The sequence below is a fragment of the Ascidiella aspersa genome, chromosome 1 (genome assembly GCF_963924565.1).
Source record: "Ascidiella aspersa chromosome 1, kaAscAspe10.2, whole genome shotgun sequence".
In the NCBI taxonomy this organism is placed as follows: domain Eukaryota; kingdom Metazoa; phylum Chordata; class Ascidiacea; order Phlebobranchia; family Ascidiidae; genus Ascidiella; species Ascidiella aspersa.
Genome location: NC_139447.1, coordinates 36094488 through 36111966, shown reverse-complemented (window position 1 = coordinate 36111966; position 17479 = coordinate 36094488). Strand labels below are relative to the sequence as shown.

The 17479-nt window shown below is 39.4% G+C and overlaps 2 protein-coding genes and 1 non-coding gene across 3 annotated transcripts; 2 read left to right on the top strand and 1 right to left on the bottom strand.

The window, feature by feature from the left end:
* The first annotated feature begins 2102 nt into the window (after nt 1–2102).
* On the top strand, nt 2103–13710 carry LOC146170288 (uncharacterized). Its single transcript, XM_083388090.1, has 5 exons — nt 2103–2225; nt 4061–4248; nt 5416–5550; nt 8314–10520; nt 12060–13710. Exons 1-5 carry the CDS (start codon nt 2103–2105, stop codon nt 12365–12367), a joined length of 2961 nt encoding a protein of 986 aa, XP_083244216.1. The 3' UTR covers nt 12368–13710.
* Nucleotides 3284–3358, bottom strand: Trnat-ggu (transfer RNA threonine (anticodon GGU)). The gene has a single exon. It is a non-coding gene; the product is annotated as a tRNA-Thr (tRNA).
* A 2475-nt stretch (nt 13711–16185) lies between the features above and the next one.
* Nucleotides 16186–17285, top strand: LOC146170287 (cyanocobalamin reductase / alkylcobalamin dealkylase-like). The gene has a single exon (XM_083389687.1). It carries the CDS (start codon nt 16199–16201, stop codon nt 17006–17008), a length of 810 nt encoding a protein of 269 aa, XP_083245813.1. The 5' UTR covers nt 16186–16198; the 3' UTR covers nt 17009–17285.
* Nucleotides 17286–17479: the final 194 nt, after the last annotated feature.

Here is a 17479-nt window from a genome sequence, read left to right as displayed (position 1 = left end):
AACTACACAGCTCCTTCAAGCAGGGGTAGCTACACTTTGATGGTCACATTTCACCTGGTCAATCGCGTTAAATATGTGTTACGTCATTATAGTAGCTGTCGCACACACGCGGAACATTAAAATGATTAATTGTTGTCTTGACAAGCCTAATAAAGCGTTCTTTGGCGTAACAAATTACCACCATCGCTGGCTTGAAATGCAATTAACGATCAAAATGTTTAATAAGTGTTCTTGTGACTTTTTACTGAACCTGTCGATCAAGATTCTCTAAAAATGTTTCATTCTATCGCAATCAAACATAAGTTGGCTACACCTGCTTTAACGCATCCTTTTTTTCCAAACAAAAAATAGAAAAAAAAGATACCTAACGTACACCCCCTGGATTAGCGTTGTGCAACGTCCAAACTCGAAACATGAAACTATCGATCTGTTGCGCAATCAGGCAGCAGCGGCGGTGGCGATAAATTGCCAAGCGACGTTGTGATCGAATATGGCTTAGACCTGACAAAATATTCCATCGATTCTGGTCATCAGCGGCTCGGCTGGTGTTTGGCAGGTGTTGCTGTAACTCAAGCTCGTACTTCTTTGCATAATTGAGACCGACTGGTGGATTTGCACCCATCGGTTATGCCAAGTTGCAAAAGGAATTACAGGTCACCTGTGTAGCCTGGTGTGGTTGCAGTCTGGTAATCATTAGGCTTGTGGAGTGTATATAAAGGCCCGCGCCAATTGTTAGTATGTGTTCTCGTGCTTTTGTGGTCAAACAGCTCGGCCCTGAAATGCTATGCGCGATGTTTAGGCTATATATCATGGTTCTTTGACATTTTTACCCCTGAAAAATGTTGTGCTTCGTGTGGACCAGGGTAGGCAAGAATTGTATAGAGATTACGTCATGAATTGACGTCACAATAGAAATAGACCTAAGAAATCTTCTATTTCTTGTCGAAAAAATGTAACAGTGAAATAGAGTCTAATTAGTTACAAGAAAAAAACGTTTTAAAAACTTTTTCTTGGAAAAATTGATCACTTTTCAAATACAAACTAAAATTTCAATTGGGCCCTTTTGGACCCCTACAACTAGTTTACGTACCGCCAATGGGTATATGGGCCCCAGTATAGGAACTCCTGATATATACGATTTGCAAATTTGCAAAAGCTCAGTGCATTACCAAAGCGTCTTGCGTCAGCCCGAAACCGAATGTTGGTACGCGTTAGTTTGCAGACAGCTTTATGGCAGCCTCAAAGCAGACTTGGACGACTAGATTTATTTTACCTTTTTAAAATTAGATTGGAATTAGAATTGGAGCATTTTAGTTTTTTTCATTAGAATTAGAATTAGATTGTTTTAAGTTTTTTCAAATTAGATTAGAATTAGAATTACCGAATTCCTAAAAAAACAAATTTCAACTAGAATTTGAACTCGAATCACATACAACCAATTAAATTTAATCGCAAAGTATTCTTATAAGAATGTGAAATGGTAAATATGTGCTAATTTTTAAGCCTTTTTCTGCTTGTTAGACTGTAAAAATTACATACAAGTCGTTCCAACCAAAGAGTTTTAACTGAAATTCTGTGTTTTAACTGAGTCACTAAAAATGCCGTTGGACAAAGTAGCATTTTTGGAAAAATCCGAATTAGATTAGAACTAGAATTGGAGCACGCAGGCAATTTATAAATTAGATTAGAATTAGAATTACCCGCATTTTGCTCTAATTCAATAAATTAGAAAACTAGAATTATCAAGTTGTCGAAGTCCGCCTCAAAGAGTTTTCAGTTTGCTTGTTTGAGTAGCTTCTAGTTTCAACAACTGTCGAAGCCTATTGCACAGCGCCACATGTAACCACTTTAAAAGAAAAAAAAACAATGTCGCTGCATCCCGGTTGAGAATCACTGTTTTAAAGTAACCGAATATGCCCTGGATTAACTCTGCAGGCCTATTATACTAAACCGTTTTTGGACGCAACGACTATACGTATGCATTTGAAAAGTTACCAAAAATAAGGCTTTAACACTCTTTGCACAGAACTCAGCTCATCAATTAAGGCCTAGGATTGCTGGCGCTTCCAGGTCTTTTACGAATCCGCGTGGTGGCCAATCCAATGGAGGCCGGTAGCAGTTTCACGTGCGCGCTCTGCCCAAACCGAACCGACCTCAAGGAGAAATGCTGCTGTGCCGACTCGGAAACGGGGATCTTTGCCGTAACGGACCCCCGCCTGGTCAGGGTAAGTGCCCCCTATAGCTTGAATATTTTAGTTTTTTTATTACATCAGTGTTTCTCGAACTATGGGTCGCGGTTAGAATTGATTGACTAGCTGACTGCAGTAGTTTTAATATGTTTAAATTTATTGATACTGGTTCTGAGCTATTTTTATCGATAATTTGAGAAAATTGTGTCAGCAATATAAGGCAACGTTTTCATTTCGCAAGGCAGAATGGCAGAGCTAAACTCAGAAAGGACTTGGCGAATTGCAATAATAACTAAATGACAATTTTGTTGTTAAAACTTGTTTTTCTTTAACGTTTTATTATAATAACTGTTAATCATGACCGCCATGAAATTTATTGTTATATATAATGGGATACCGTTAACCTTCCTCTGTTATGTTCATATTTAAAGGACGCACTGAATTATTGCGAATCGCATTAAAATGCAGTTACACATACGCTAAAATGATTTCAGGGTATATGCCTGGCGCCCCTAGGCTGTAAAGATTCCCTAAAGACGCAAAAACGCAAGATGTATAAATAAAATTCGCATTTACCTAGATAAAAAAATATGGGAACTGCATTAGGCCATTTGTTGAAGAGGTGACTGAACGGATGATTTACATTGGCGGACGACTCGCAGACCGAAGGCTATCCACCCCTGGTTTGTTTGGCTAAGTCGAGTTATTCCAGAAGGTTAATTTTAGCAACGCCTTATTGCAATCAAGTAGAGGTTAGCAACAAACAGCAGAGCTATCAAATATCCATTAACGCCCTACCCTTTAATAGATTAGATTATAGTGTTGCGTGCGCACGATGCTACGTTGTAAGCCCACAAAAGTTCAGATACTAGTAATGAACTGCACCGAAAGCCATCGCAGACTCACCGAATCTGTAGATCAATGATGCAAGCAAGGCAGGCTAGAAAAACAACTAGCCTGTGGTGAGGATCGAACTCACGACCTCCGGTCATACCGTGACCGTCGCTCTACCAAATGGGCTACACAGGATTAGAAGGGAGCAGGTCGAGAAACAAACGTAGCACTGTTGCCTGCTGCATCCTGTTCGTGAAACTAGCCTGTGGTGAGGTTTGAACTCACGACCTCCGGTCATACCAGAACCGTCGCTCTACCAACTGAGCTACGCAGGCTTAAAGGGGAGTGTCGCGCTACACGATTTTTTAAGAGGAATTAAACCACCCCCAGGGAGCAGGTCTTGAAACAAACATAGCCCTGTTGCATGCTGCATCCTGTTCGTAAAAACTGTCCTGTGGTGATCGCTCTTCAAACCGAGCTTCTCATGCTCAGAGAGGAGCGATTCGAGAAACAAGTAGTAATGAACTATTGATCAACCAGTTGTACTTTGTTTAACTTTTTTTTGAATAAAGTAGGACTTAAAACAACTGTTTTCAGAGGGCGAGTACACAGGTTCAGAGAGGAGAGAGTCGAGAAATAATGAGTAATTATCAATTGATTAACCAGTTGTACTTACACTATGCACGGATCTGTAATGTAGCTTAATAATAAATTGCAAAGCCAAAAAGGTCACACCTCAAGGTGCTAAATACTGCTCCAACTTTCGAAACTCTGACTGATAACAATTGCGTCTCACCTCTTATAAGTAATGCTTGAATTGCTTCTCAGTCACATTAACTGAAGATGATACAAGCTCGTACCGAAACGTCTTAATCAAGATGATGTCGATCTACTCGACCTTTTTGGCTTTGCAATTCATTATTCAGTTGCACTTTATTTAAAATTTTTTATGAGAAAATTTTACCTCTGGTAGGACCATTTTTTCTTACAACAATTTTTTTTATGAAAACAGTATGACTTAAAACAACTTTATTCAGAGGGCGAATCTCCGCCAAGGTGACCGGCTCTGCGCGGCCCATTACGACAAACTAAAAAAGGGAATGATTTTCGGGGGGCAAAACAGCTGTTGCGCCCCCTTTCACGTGGCCACCACCCCCGGAAAACGACTTCGCTCGGTTCCAAGGCATTGGAGAAGCTTGTTCAACAATGCAGTGCTTTCTACGAGGTAATGTCCGGCTAAAGACAAGTCCCATTTTTTCAAAGGAAACTTATTCTATTTTTTGTTATCTCTGCTCTGTGTCCTCTTTTTTTAATAATCTATAAAAATGGTTAAAAATCTAGAAATCAAAGCTTACTGGCAGTGTTGTAATGATTAGTTCAATAACTTGACTAAAGTGCACCAAAGTCCCTGTTTTTAAATGAATTGACTTGACTTAACTCAGTTTGATGAAATGACTCGACATGGACAGAATTAGGTCTTTTGATCAAATGACTTGACTTATTTCTGCACATAAAACAATTCACTTTTCATATGGGTTACGATTTTCTTATATTTAGTTTAGCTTATAATATCGGACGAGTTACCAATTTTATTAGTGTTGTGTTTTTTTGAATAATGTATTTGAGTTGCAGCTGGCTTGCTCTATTTATGACTTGACTGGGATTTGAGTAAACGGATGACTTTAGAATATACAAAAGAATTGAGAGGGACTTTAATCCTATCAACATAACTTGTTCACAACACTTCTTATTAGTCCCTTTGACGGTGACAGAAGCACTGTTTGCGGACATGAATGAAATGTATAAGTTTTGTATTTTGGATATATATCCAGCAATTGTATAGCCTACCTAAGATAACCAGCAGTTGTATACCTAAGCTCATACCAAAGGTATATAATAGTCACTAAGTCATTGAATAGGTCTAATAGACTTCACTATGCAATATGTGTTTACCCGATCTTAAGTAAAAAATAGCTTTTGACTTTATTATCTTCAAACAGTAACGAACAATAAGCACTTTTATTCAATTTTGGGAAAGTGCAATTTCGCCATAAAAAACATTTAGACTGGTGTGCGGTGTTGGTCATAGATTCCCCCCAAAAAATGGATCCCCAGCCATGTGTCATTCTGTTAGACGGGAAAACCAAACCGTTAACTTTATGGTTTATATCAAATAATAACAACTAACAATATCTGTCCCACTACAGCCAACTTTGACTTATGCAACTAAATGTGACATGTACAGTTAACTGTGCTACATACAATTGAAACATGAATTACATCGATCGATCCAGCTTCCAATACGAGCAAGGCGTTATCATCTCTTGTTTGCCGACTGCGATTCACATATGTACGCGGTTAACCCGGCGTCCGTGTTTTCCCATTTTCCAAGGTACATGCCCTCCCTACAAATCTGCGACTCCTGTTACCAGATAACACTCGATTTAATGCCGAACGGTGCCAACGGAAGATATTCAGAGGACGAATCTGACAGCAGCTACGCTGAGCCCCTTTCACCGAACAGCAGGTAAGCAAAAGTGATTTTTCCCGTGGTACTGGTTAACTATCTGGTGGTTATGCGCTAGTATTGTGTTGTGTACGTGTTATAAAGACTTTAGTTAACGACGTGCATTAATTGCACTTAAGTCACTGTTTTAAATGACTTAACCTGACTTAAGTCTTTTGGATAAATGGATTGACTTGTAATCTCACCGAACAGCAGGTAAGCAAAAGAGATTTTCCCGTGATACTGGTTTAATTAGCTGGTCGTAATACGCTTTTCTCAAGCTTGAAGTATAGTAGAGTGTTATGTACGTGTTATAATGACTTACGTTACGTTAACGACCTGACTTAAGTCACTGTTTTGAAATGACTTTACCTGACTTAAGTCTTTCGGGTAAATGACTTGACTTGTAGTTAAATCATTGAGAAAATTTGACTTGGGTTGAAATTTATTGTTTTCATTTAACATTTTGTTAAAAAATTGAGCTTTGCACGTAAAACGATTAAATTGCTGCTTTTACTTTATTGTGATTTTTTGTTGAGTTAACGCTCATGGTCGGGCGAGTTTACAAATGTTAATAGTTTTATTATTATATTTTTGCATCGGTAATTTGGCTTGGAGTTGACTTGCTCCAAAAGTGAAATGACTGGTACTTGACTTGGGCAACTGATCACTTAGACTTGGGCTTGGAGTTGGAAGGCTTGACTTGGGCTTAAGCTACTTCACAGATGACTTGGCTGGAACTTAAGTCATTCCAAAATGACTTCTTTGCAACACTGTATGGGTGTGGTTTTAATGTTCTGACATCCGGAAGTAAAATTAAAAAAAAAATTAAAATCTACCAGTTTCTGTTGTTGTTTTTACCACTTTTATGTTTTGTTTCAAATGCACACATCAGCATCTATCATTGTGCTTATGTCGTAACAAAGGATAGCTATACCGCCTGATAAAAATGCTACATATTGTGAAATGGTTTTAGCTTTAAGTTTAGATTGATATAAGATTGATTCTTTTAAACGTGGAACATTGTTAAGTATGCTGGCAAAGGTAGACACTGTTACACGTATGTATAGTTCACATAACTTAAAACGTGTCAAGCTTCAGTATTTTCAACACAGTTTTCGGTCCTACTTTTATTTCGTGATTTTTTTACTTTTCACAATAAAAATGGATTAAACTTTGGTTGGCTTAGCGTAGGCTGCCGACCAAAGAAAGCTTACTCCTTTACAGTAATTGGAACATAAGCCATGTAAAATGAAACGATGGCAGCTGATGATAAGGGTATTATACTTCCACTCTCATGCTGACATTGCATTTTGCGTGTGATTAGTGGCGTTATGTTTCACACTAATTAGGTGTTTATGATTGACGTGCGTTTACCTATATTGCACAATTCGCGTTTGAGTAATTAAAATCCTAATGCGTTTCGTCATAGCCTTATCACGTTTGTCAGCTAGGTCAGGGCATATGAACGTCTGCTCGTCATGTCAATAAAGAAATCAATACAAAATGTGTTGCCCTTTATTTCGTAAAAATCTAATCTGTAGCCACTAATCCACGCATATGCTTATCGTATAATATTTCACGAAATGTGAAATTTGTACACCAAAATGTCAAGCTCGACCTTCGTTTATTTGTACACCAAAAATAAAGCTCGGCCTTCGTTTGTTTCAACAATCCAAAACGTAATACCAGCAGCCTGGTAAATGATTCGTAAAAATTCAAGTTAATTTAGAGAAATCATATATAGTATTATAAAGTCCAAAACTGTTAAGCCTAAGTTAAAAAGTGTAAAGACACATTAAAGCATTTTTGTAGCTTATGCTTATATAAACAAATTTCAGGAAAAAAGAGATTTTTTTTAATTTGTTACCAGCGATCCTGTGTCGCTAACTTTATAAGAGGGGTGTTTGTATGTGTGTGTTTATGTGCGCGCGTAAGGTAGGTTTTCATATAATCTTTATTACCAAATCGCCATTGGCTCTCCTACGAATACCTACCATTAAATAGCACGTCTTCTTTAACAAGGTACATTAAATTATTGTTTTTATAATCAGAAATCAATAATCAAACAGCCCTGACAAACCATAAATGCTAACCGTCAGTATCTTTTTGAAGGTAATTTTAATTATTCGTTCGAATAAACGCAGTAAAAAAACATAGATGAAAATAAGCCGATCGGGAACGGTGTTGTGGTAAAATATTTTTAAGGTATACATAGTATAGGTAAAAATGTTCGTTTTTCACAAGGCCATGTCGTTTTTTGACTGGGCCATCCCACAATCTCCGTCAATATATATAAACTAAGTTTTCAGTTTCACATTTAACGCTACATCGAAGGCTAACCTTAAGTTTTCTAAGGTTAATTGTTGTACATATTCCGTTATGACACAATGCTGTGACGTTTTCTCTGAAAATTTCCATGCGTTCCGGTGAGACAAATTGTTATCCTTCCGGATAGGACGGTGATTCTCAAACTGTGTGCCGCGGCACACTAGTTTTCCTCGACAGATTGTCAAGTGTGCCGCGAAACTTTTTGTAATTTTGAAAAACAAGGTATCTGTATTACAACTAATCGTACACGCAGGCATTTCAGATTAAAATACGCACTATTCATTGCAAATTAGTTATATTGAGACACTTACATATAGTTTGCCGCATGTTAAGGACAAAAATTACTCTATTGTGGTTCTGTTAAAAGTTTGTCGCAAAATATTTAAGATTTTGTTCTATATTCGCCCCTGGTAAACACTCACAAACCATGTGTAAATTTTACTTCACCCACAGCTACAGGAGTCCAAGACGCTGGATGAGCACCCAGTCCCTGCATCACGTAGACGCGGCTAGCGAGCCTGGGAACAGCAACATCAACGGCAGCAGTGGCCTTCCATGGTCTGCCTCGCCTCAACAGCCAGGAGCTAACCTCATGTCGATGTACAACCGTCGCCACAACTCCAGCACCTCTCAGAGGCCAGTCGCAATGCCGGAGTCCATCCGTCGCTTCTTACATTCGAAATCACTGGACGCTTGCCCTCCCAGCAGTGGTGAGTCAGAAGGCAGTAATCAGCAGCAAACTCCTAAGAGCTCCAAGCTGGTAAAGCGAACCAGCAGCAAAAGCCTTTTCCTTAACGTCCCGCCCAAGAAAATTGACGATGATGATGTGGGCCGGCTGTGCTACCGAATCCAAGACCGGAGCGACTTTGTGTCTAAGGCCGCCCTAAACATGGACGCCGCTGGTTGCGCGGACTTAACGCCGCAGGAGAGGGTGGCAAATAAGCTGGCGGACCTGGTCGGGCATAAGGACGAGACAAAGCGCGGCGAATTGCTGATAAACAGTTTAGAATCAGAGCAGAGCGTTAAACAACCGCAGCCTGATAGTGTTGACCATGCGGAGGGTGAATCAACACCGCCAGTCGCTGGTTTAACTGACACATCCGCCCAGCTAAGTCGCGGAAGTACAGCGTTGAGTCGCTACTCGAACAGGATCGCCACAGACGTGGTACAGCTGGCCATCAAAGCCATAGCAAAGCGTAGCAAAAGCGCCAAGGCAAGACAGCATGTCGATGCCTTTTCCGCGTCGCTCGTAAAACGCGTTGTGGCTCTAGCCTTGGACGACCTTCGAACCAGCAGTTACGACGAAGGAGCAGCGTTCTCGAGCTACGCCGCATTGCTGAGTGACGTTATCTTGGCGGATGTGTCTCGCGCTGTCGGCCGACTCGAGAACGTGTGCGCCTGCTGCGGCAGTGAGATTCTGCAGCGCTGTGAGTCGGTGCTAGCTTACGCCAGGAGCCAGGCCGAGCGAATCATGTCAAAGGCACTTTACGAAGGCTTTGAAAATAACAACGCAGTGGAGTTAAAACGAAGCGCGTTGGCAGAGCGTATTGTAAACGAGGCGGTCGAGTCGGCGCTTGGCTCTATTCAAAAGACAAAACTAGCTGATGAAAGCCCGAAAAGCGGCGGAAGCACAAAGGTAGAATGGGATGAAGACAAGCGAAGGTACCGCACCGTCTTTTCGGTCGAAATGGGCCAAGAAACGCCTGAAAATTCGGCTGATAAACTGCTAGAAACCGCTGCTGATAGCGGCAGCCCTTCGGTACGCTTTAAAAGCGGCGACGTTGAGACGGTGGAATGTTATGTCGAGGACCTGGTACCAATCACACGTTCTCTGTCAAGCGGCTTCCTAGACAGCGGCAGCTTTGCAGGCAGCGACGGGGCCGACCTGCGCCGTTCTTCGTCTAGCAACTCGATCTTCGTGATGCACTGTGAGCCCGTTGAAGGCGTTGTGGACGACGGCGGCGAGGTGATCGTCTTGAACTTGAGCGCCACTCGGAAACCTTCCAGCGACGAAATTTTCCGGCCGAAACCGTTCTGCGGGGATTCGGGCCCCGAAACGCCGCAGAGCCTCGATCCGCCCAAAAACTTTGCTCCGTCCCAGGCTACGAACATCCCGGAAGATGACTCCAATTCGGAGGACGCCGATCCGGGAGGACCGATTTCGATCGTCACCTTCTACCCGACGTCCTCCGAAGACGAGTCCTCCTCCCTGGGAGAGGTCTCGGATAACGAGGAGTTTGTAGAGATGGAGGAACTGTTCGAAGAAGATCCAGTGATCGTAGTTGAAGAAGAGGTTTTGTCGAACGGGGTCGCGAATATGAATAGTGTGTTGGACTCGGAGCAAAATCAAACCGGAGGACTTTTAGATGAAGATCAAACAGAGCGAGATGCACCCGCTTCTTTAGAGGATTCTCAGATGGGCGATGAAAAAACTTTAATCGATGCTAAGTCTTCTACTGGCTTTGTTAACGATGAGGAAATACCGGGAGGCGATTCCGGAGCAACGAGCTTCAATAAGTCGGAGGTAGATGATCCCAGGCGCGAAAAAAGTGAAGAGGAAGAGGACGGATTTGACATGAAGCCACTGCCCCAGTTTTACGCCCCAGCACCCACAGCCGCCGATTTGGTGCGGGAACACATGCCAGCCGCACGTAGAAGAGGTATTTGTTTATTTTACAGTGTTTCAAATAAGTCATTTGAAAGACCTTAAGCCATTTAAAAATAACGTAAGCCCCAAGTCAAATCTTTTGCCAAAATCTCAGTCAAGTCATTTAAAAATAACTTAAATCCAAGTCAAGTCAGTCAAATCTTTTGCCAAAAGTCAAGACCGTTAATTTATGGCTATTCAATTGCAAAGCAATTCAAAAAAAGAAGAAAAACAATTTTTTTAGGGGGAGGACAATTAATTTTTTTTTTAATTTTAGCCCAAATCTGAATTTTCAAATTGACGTAGCACGGTCAATACTGAACCAAACGTGCTCAGGTTTGGCTTATGAGGTTTTTAGACGCAACCTAACAATTCCAGGGGGTCCCCACTGAAATTTGACAAAAAAGTGTTTTTTTGAACAACCCTTATATGTATATATATTATTGTTATATCTCAGAATTCGTGTTTAGAACTATATTTTATATGCCTAACTGTAGTGGCTTATATTTGAACACAAACATTACAAGCCAAACAATGCTCATTGTTTTATCTGCACTGTTGCCACAACGGCCTGTACGGCCTTTATTGTTTCCTCCGGTAAATGCGAATCACATTAGATTTACAGTCTAGCCATTTTCCGCAGTCTAAATGGAAACATAATTTTGCATAAATCGCCGACTGCCTTCGACTATGTACTTCAACCTAAAGCAGTGGTCGGCAAACTGTGGGCCGCGGCCTAAATGTGGGCCGCAGAGCCATTTTTAGTAGGCCAAGAGTTACTTTTGAATAGCTTAGTGTTATAATGTAGTTATGGGCCGCGTAATAGCTGTACATTTATTGCACTTTATTTTAAAAGTTGGTGTGGCATAGAATTTTTAAATTGGCTTAGCTTGAAAGGCCCACGTGCCAAATGTGGCCCTGGGAGCCTGTCGAACCAGACTTTTTGCCAACTTAAAATGTATTTAATTGAAAATGTTTCGCGCTTCGCGCGTACTTACTTGGTTTTATAGTATGCTATACATTATGATATGGCGATGTTTTGGGCACCAAAGCGACGTTGTATATTTCAACCCTAAAATCAAATATCCAGAATCCGCCACTTTTTGTAGAGGTTTTACATAGTGGGTCTTCAATAGCTCTGAAAAGAGTACTTTGGCCGCGACAAAAAAAGTTTGCCGACCACTGACCTAGAGCTTTCCTAATTATAGGTCTCTACTCAGTAATCAGTTTTGCGGATCGCGAGCAGGCCAACATGAATGTTAGACAAAGTGTGAGATCCTTCTAAGTACTATTTGTTAACGATCAAAACTATATAATACTAAACATAAATCTCGCCTAAATATATTTTTGCGGGCCAAAGAAATAGCTTTGGAATGAATAAACCCTTTTCTTCTCAGTTATTTTCTTGAAAAGGGCCAGGAGGAAATATCCTTATTTTAATATTTTTTATTTATTTTATTTTTTAATTTTCGCAGGCTAGAGAGTTTAAAGAGCTCTGCATTAACCTGCGGGAAATAACTTCGTAAAAATAAACCCTTTTTCTTCTCCACAGTGACTCAATTTCTCCGCGCCGCCAGTGACGCCGAGCTGGTGCGAAATCGTAGCCAATCAGGGCACGCCACGCGACCCAAGGGTGACGAAACAGGCGCCGGAGAGGCCGGAGACGACGCCGAACCGACCGACGTCGCCGACGTGCTCTGTGACGCAATAGATGACGCCACGCCGCAGCTGTTACGTCATACACCGTCGGCGCCGAGCGAGAGCGGCCCTGGGCGGCGTTTCATGTGGAGGGCTGTGGCCCTTCTTGGCGTCTTTGGCGTTTTCTTTTACGCCGGCTGGAAGCACTACTACGTAGACTGAACGAAATTTTGACTGAACGAATGCAAAAGAAAAACTGTACAGTCATTATTAAGGTGGTCACTGTTAAAAGACAAGTTGTTTTTTTAACGGTACGCATTTTTTCAACTATGATCTAACTATAGTCAAACACCAGCAGTTTTAAAATTACGACTTGCTTTTTAAAAGTGAAAGTACTACTGCGTACACTGACAAACTGTGCAACAATTTTGACTTAACGAACTGTAAAAAAAACTTTACAGCCAACATGCTTCACGTGGCCACTGTTAAAAGACAGCTTGTTTTTAATTGGTACGCTTTTTTCAACTACGATCTGACTATAGTCATAGTTTTCTTAATATAGTCATACGCCCACGGTTTTTAAATGCGATTTGCTATTTAAAAGTGCCGCCTGCCTAAAAGTTTTTTGCGGAAATGGGCTTTACGCTTAACAGTCTTGTAGGCTACCCATTGCATGCTGCCTCCGCTTTTTCTAAAAATTTTCACCGTTCTCTTCAACCCCGGGTTAAGTGAACTGTGTCAGACTTGTACTTTTCTGTCGTTTTTGTGGTATGTTTATTAGTTTGCAATGTTAAAGGGCAATTTCCCCTAAAAAGATTTTCAGACTAGTCCCGTGAAAAGGCAATTTCAGAAAGCTACGCATACCTGATTGACATCTTTTTTGTAATTTATGCAACATAAATCTATGTTTTTTTTATTTTTTATTTCAACTAGTTTTCGCGACTTGTCCCGGCTAAATGCAGTTTAAACTACGATTTGTCTTTTACCACTGGCACCAGCAGATCTACTGGGTTTGTTCTCCAAATATTTTTTTGTCAAACAATTTGCTACACATGGTTTGCTGTCTACGATTTTGCTATCTTTGTGTTGCTTTGTAGGCCTCTATCCACAGAAAAAAGGGGCCATAATCCACTGTTAGACACAATGCTAATTTATACGGCGATTTTAACAATTGATATTTTAATATTAACACGAGCAATTTCGCGCTAGCATGTATAAAAAGCTTATGGCACCCGCAGCTCACAAACGACTGAATACGATTTCTTGTCTGCAGTTACAGAATGCAGTTTCATTCTCGGTCCACAATATACCTAACATTGATCTTTTTTGCAAACTTGGATGGTCTCAAGGGTATGAGTTCTGTATGCCACCACAACTAGCTGTTACATTGATAAGCAGAAGAGCTGTTTTTTCTTGGCTTTGTTTTTCACCTTTTGGTATTGATGAATTGTCGATGTCCTTTCGTTTTACACTTGTGCAGCAAAAGTTTCCTCGCCGTGTCTATCCACGTTGTCGGTTCCAGTGTTCGCGCTTCACTTATATATATATATATGCTCGTGTAAACTCTATCCACGCCAATCTTCCCTGTGATTTTGAGAATCGAGTATTTTTGTGCTGCTTCGCGCCAACGTGTACATTATCGAGCGTCATGTGTTTCTGCCGACAGTTGCAACTAGCGTTGTCCGATAACATTGGATCGGAACCGATAACTGAAGAGCGATAGTATCGGTAACAGTCGAAATTTACCTAAAACCAACGTTTAGCTAATATTTCTCAAATTGTTACATTTGTTTGTTTTTATTTTATCATTTGGTTGTTAGATCGCATGAATGACGTCATTTATATCGGATCAAAAGGCCGTAAGCCGTACTTCACACCTAAAATATCGGGTATCGGTATCGTAATTTAAAGTTTCGACATCCCTAGTTGTGACTGCAATTTATTCTTCAACATATTTTACGTCCGTCCTATCCTGCTATTGCGGCCTGCAGTAATTTTGTTGTCTTTTGAAATTGCTCAACCAACCATATTGTTCTTCAAATATATAGTTGTTGTGATTATGCTGTTCAATTTGAATAAACGTCTGAAAAGCGCATTTCATAACTTGGGATAACAAGGAAAAGAGGACATCTAGTTAATGGATTTTAGGTCAATTAAAAAGAGTTCCCTATTTTACTGGTGTTCCAAAGTTATATAGAAGCACATAATATTAAAATGTTATTATTTTTTAAGCTATGAGAAAATAAACCTTTATCAATCACTAATGCAAAGAAAAAATACTATTTCTTAAACTTCTTAAACTTGATTTTTTAAAGTGTTTTTTGCAAGCATTTGGATCTTCTTTCTTATATTTTAACCTAAAAAAAATTGAAGTAAGTTTTAACTTTGGGAAACTCCCTCTTTAGTCATGCGTGCAGTTAAAAAATGTTACGTCTTTAACAAAAGGCGATGACTTATAATTTTATTTTGTTAATATTTTTTTAAATAGAAAACTTCGATCAAAAATTTACCGACAGATAACTTTTAGAAGTGTTAAGAATAAAATACAATTTTATTTAAACGGCGATTTTTAAGAATAGACTTTATGCCTTTACTCTTGATGTATTTTTGTAAAATGTCATGCTGTTGCACAACAAAAAGAAAAGTCTCGAAATAAAGAAATCAAGTCATTCAGTATTTAGAAACCTCAATAACCTTAGGCCGTTAAAAAGTGATAGGTGTACACCGAAATTTTTTTAAAGAAATTTGCAAATATTTCAAAAAAACGGCCTTTATCATTACACACCTAAAAAGTTGGCGCGGCGCTGGTCTAGAATCCTACCACAACGAAACACCATTTGGGTTAGGGTACAGGTTAGCGTTTGGGTTAAGGTAAGTCAAGTATTATTATTAAATTTGGAATATAATAATACTTGACCCACCCACACCCAAACGCTAACCCGCATGCTAACTTAAATTTTGTGCGTTGATTTTAGAACTGTGGTAGGATTCTAGACCAGCGCCGTTGGCGCTGCCGCTGCACCCCGGTGATCTTGGTGTAAAAGTGCAAACTATTGAAGAGGCTATTTATCCAGCTAACAACATTGTAGTTTAAATCAATATAATATCACTAGGGTCTATATTTAAACAAGCAGTTTGGACAAACGTTCAGCTAATTGGCACTTTCCCAAAGCTATTTACCTTAACAACATAGTTTTAGACTTATATATTACCACTAACTGGTCCTGGTGTTTCCAGATTGGAAACTTTGGATATTGCACTGTGTTTATGCAGTTTAATATGGCACGGCTAAATAAAGTTTAAGTTATATATAAAATTTGGCGCTGGTCTAGAATCCTACCACATTTCTAAAATCAACGCACAAAATTTGAGTTAGGGTGCGGGTTAGCGTTCGGGTGTGGGTGGGTCAAGTATTATTATATTCTTTGTTTAATAATAATACTTGACCCACCTTAACCCAAACGCTAACCCGCACCCTAATCCAAATGGTGTTTCGTTGTGGTAGGATTCTAGACCAGCGCCTAAAATTTGGCCACTGGTCTAATTTTTAAATTAATGCATATTATTTGGGTTAGGGTGTTGGTTAGCATTTGGGTTCTTGGGTCAAGTTTTTTTGAATTTATTCTCACAGTTTTCAATTTCCATTTTGTCCACTGGTTTTACGTAAAAAAAAGTAAACTGTACCTAAAAAAAGATTAGGATTCTAGACCAGCATTCAAATTTGCATTGTTTCATTGGTGAAACACATTTCAAGCCTTACTTTCTAATACGGTGTGCTGTATGCAACCAAATTACCCAAGTAAATTATGCAAATAGCCTATTGGTACTTTTCAAGGATGTTTACTCAGCTAACTAAGTAATTTACATATTTTTGCAATTCCGGGGTTTTGGTTTGTTGGAAAAAACTCATGGATGCCCTTGCTAGACTTTCCACAATAGTCAAATGCTGAACCCAAACCTTTTCAATCATTTAATTATCCAGTTTTTTTCATTTTTAGCTACTACTTTTTCTAATAAGTCTACACTAAAAGTATTTTTCTACCTACTAATAAAATGTCTTGCGACCTAATAAAAGAGTTAAGAATCCACCTTGAACCCTATGGAATGGAAGCTTATTTGTTTAAAGTTGCGTGGTACAATCAGAATGTTGGTAATCTATTTACCATGCCTTATAAAGAAGACACTGTCTGTGCGGTCATTCTCACCACACCTTCTTTCTTTGAGAAAGCATTTCTACCATTCTTAAAAGAGCAAATGCAAACAAGTCAGCAATTTACAAGAGACCCAATTGACTGCTGTATAGCTAAACATGTTAAACAAGCACTTAAAGGCCTGCCAATCGACACCAGAAAAACTCACGTTATGTATGACTATGAATTGCATCCAAATCGGCGACCAAAAGTTCTTGTGCAAACGGCCGCTCATGTGGCAGGTGGTGCCTTTTACTATCAACGAAAACATGTTGAAGAACCTCAAAACAGCGAAGTGCAAAGCGACATTGGCAATGGTAATGTTGCGAATAATGAATCACAGTCTACACAACTGGTCGACCCCTGGAAAAGTGACCAGAAGATTTATGGTGTTGCAATGCACCCAAAATATGGGGGATGGTTTGCTATTCGATGTGTAATTGTGTTTGAGACGCATCAAGATAATGAACTTGCATATATTGCTCCTGTCGACATTGTGCAGACTAGGGAGAAAAAAATTGATTTATTAAGTCGCTTTAATGGAAATTGGCAAGATTGGACATACAGGGACGTAATAACGGTCGATGAAAGATATAGTGAAAAACAAAAACTCTACTTTTCTACCTTGCCAAAAGACAGAAAAAGTATCATTTCATCGATTTTAGCTGATTGATTCAAGTTTTTTTATTCTAAAAAAATGTGTTTTTAATTTATAGACTTTGTTACTCAATATTGCACTAATTAGCTTTGTTTGTCATTTCTATGCCTATAATATAGCTTTTAGACACAATTTTATATACCAGTGTTTCATTTCATTTTTAGTTTTTACTTTTCCAAGCGCTACACAATTTTTTCATATTTTTCCACCAAATCAAAATATTTTTTACTTATTTTATTTCTGATGGTAATAATGTATCTAAGTATGTCTGATTTTTTAAGGAACAGAATGAAATTTGATAATTAATTACAAAACCAAAAAGGTTGAGTAGATCAACATCATCTTAATTAAGACGTTTCGATACAAGCTTGTATCATCTTCAGTTAATCACATTAATGATAGAAGCTCGTATTGAAATTTCCTAATCAAGATAATGTCTATCGACTTTTTGACCTTTTTGGCTTTGCACTTCATTATCAGCCTACA

Bases quoted from the DNA above. Each gene is read 5' to 3' on its own strand.
- LOC146170288 (XM_083388090.1), top strand. From the start codon at position 2,103: ATGGAGGCCGGTAGCAGTTTCACGTGCGCGCTCTGCCCAAACCGAACC. The intron at 2,226-4,060 runs GTAAGTGCCCCC...AACTTTATTCAG, and splicing joins CGGACCCCCGCCTGGTCAGG to AGGGCGAATCTCCGCCAAGG. The intron at 4,249-5,415 runs GTAATGTCCGGC...CCATTTTCCAAG, and splicing joins AATGCAGTGCTTTCTACGAG to GTACATGCCCTCCCTACAAA.
- LOC146170287 (XM_083389687.1), top strand. From the start codon at position 16,199: ATGTCTTGCGACCTAATAAAAGAGTTAAGAATCCACCTTGAACCCTAT.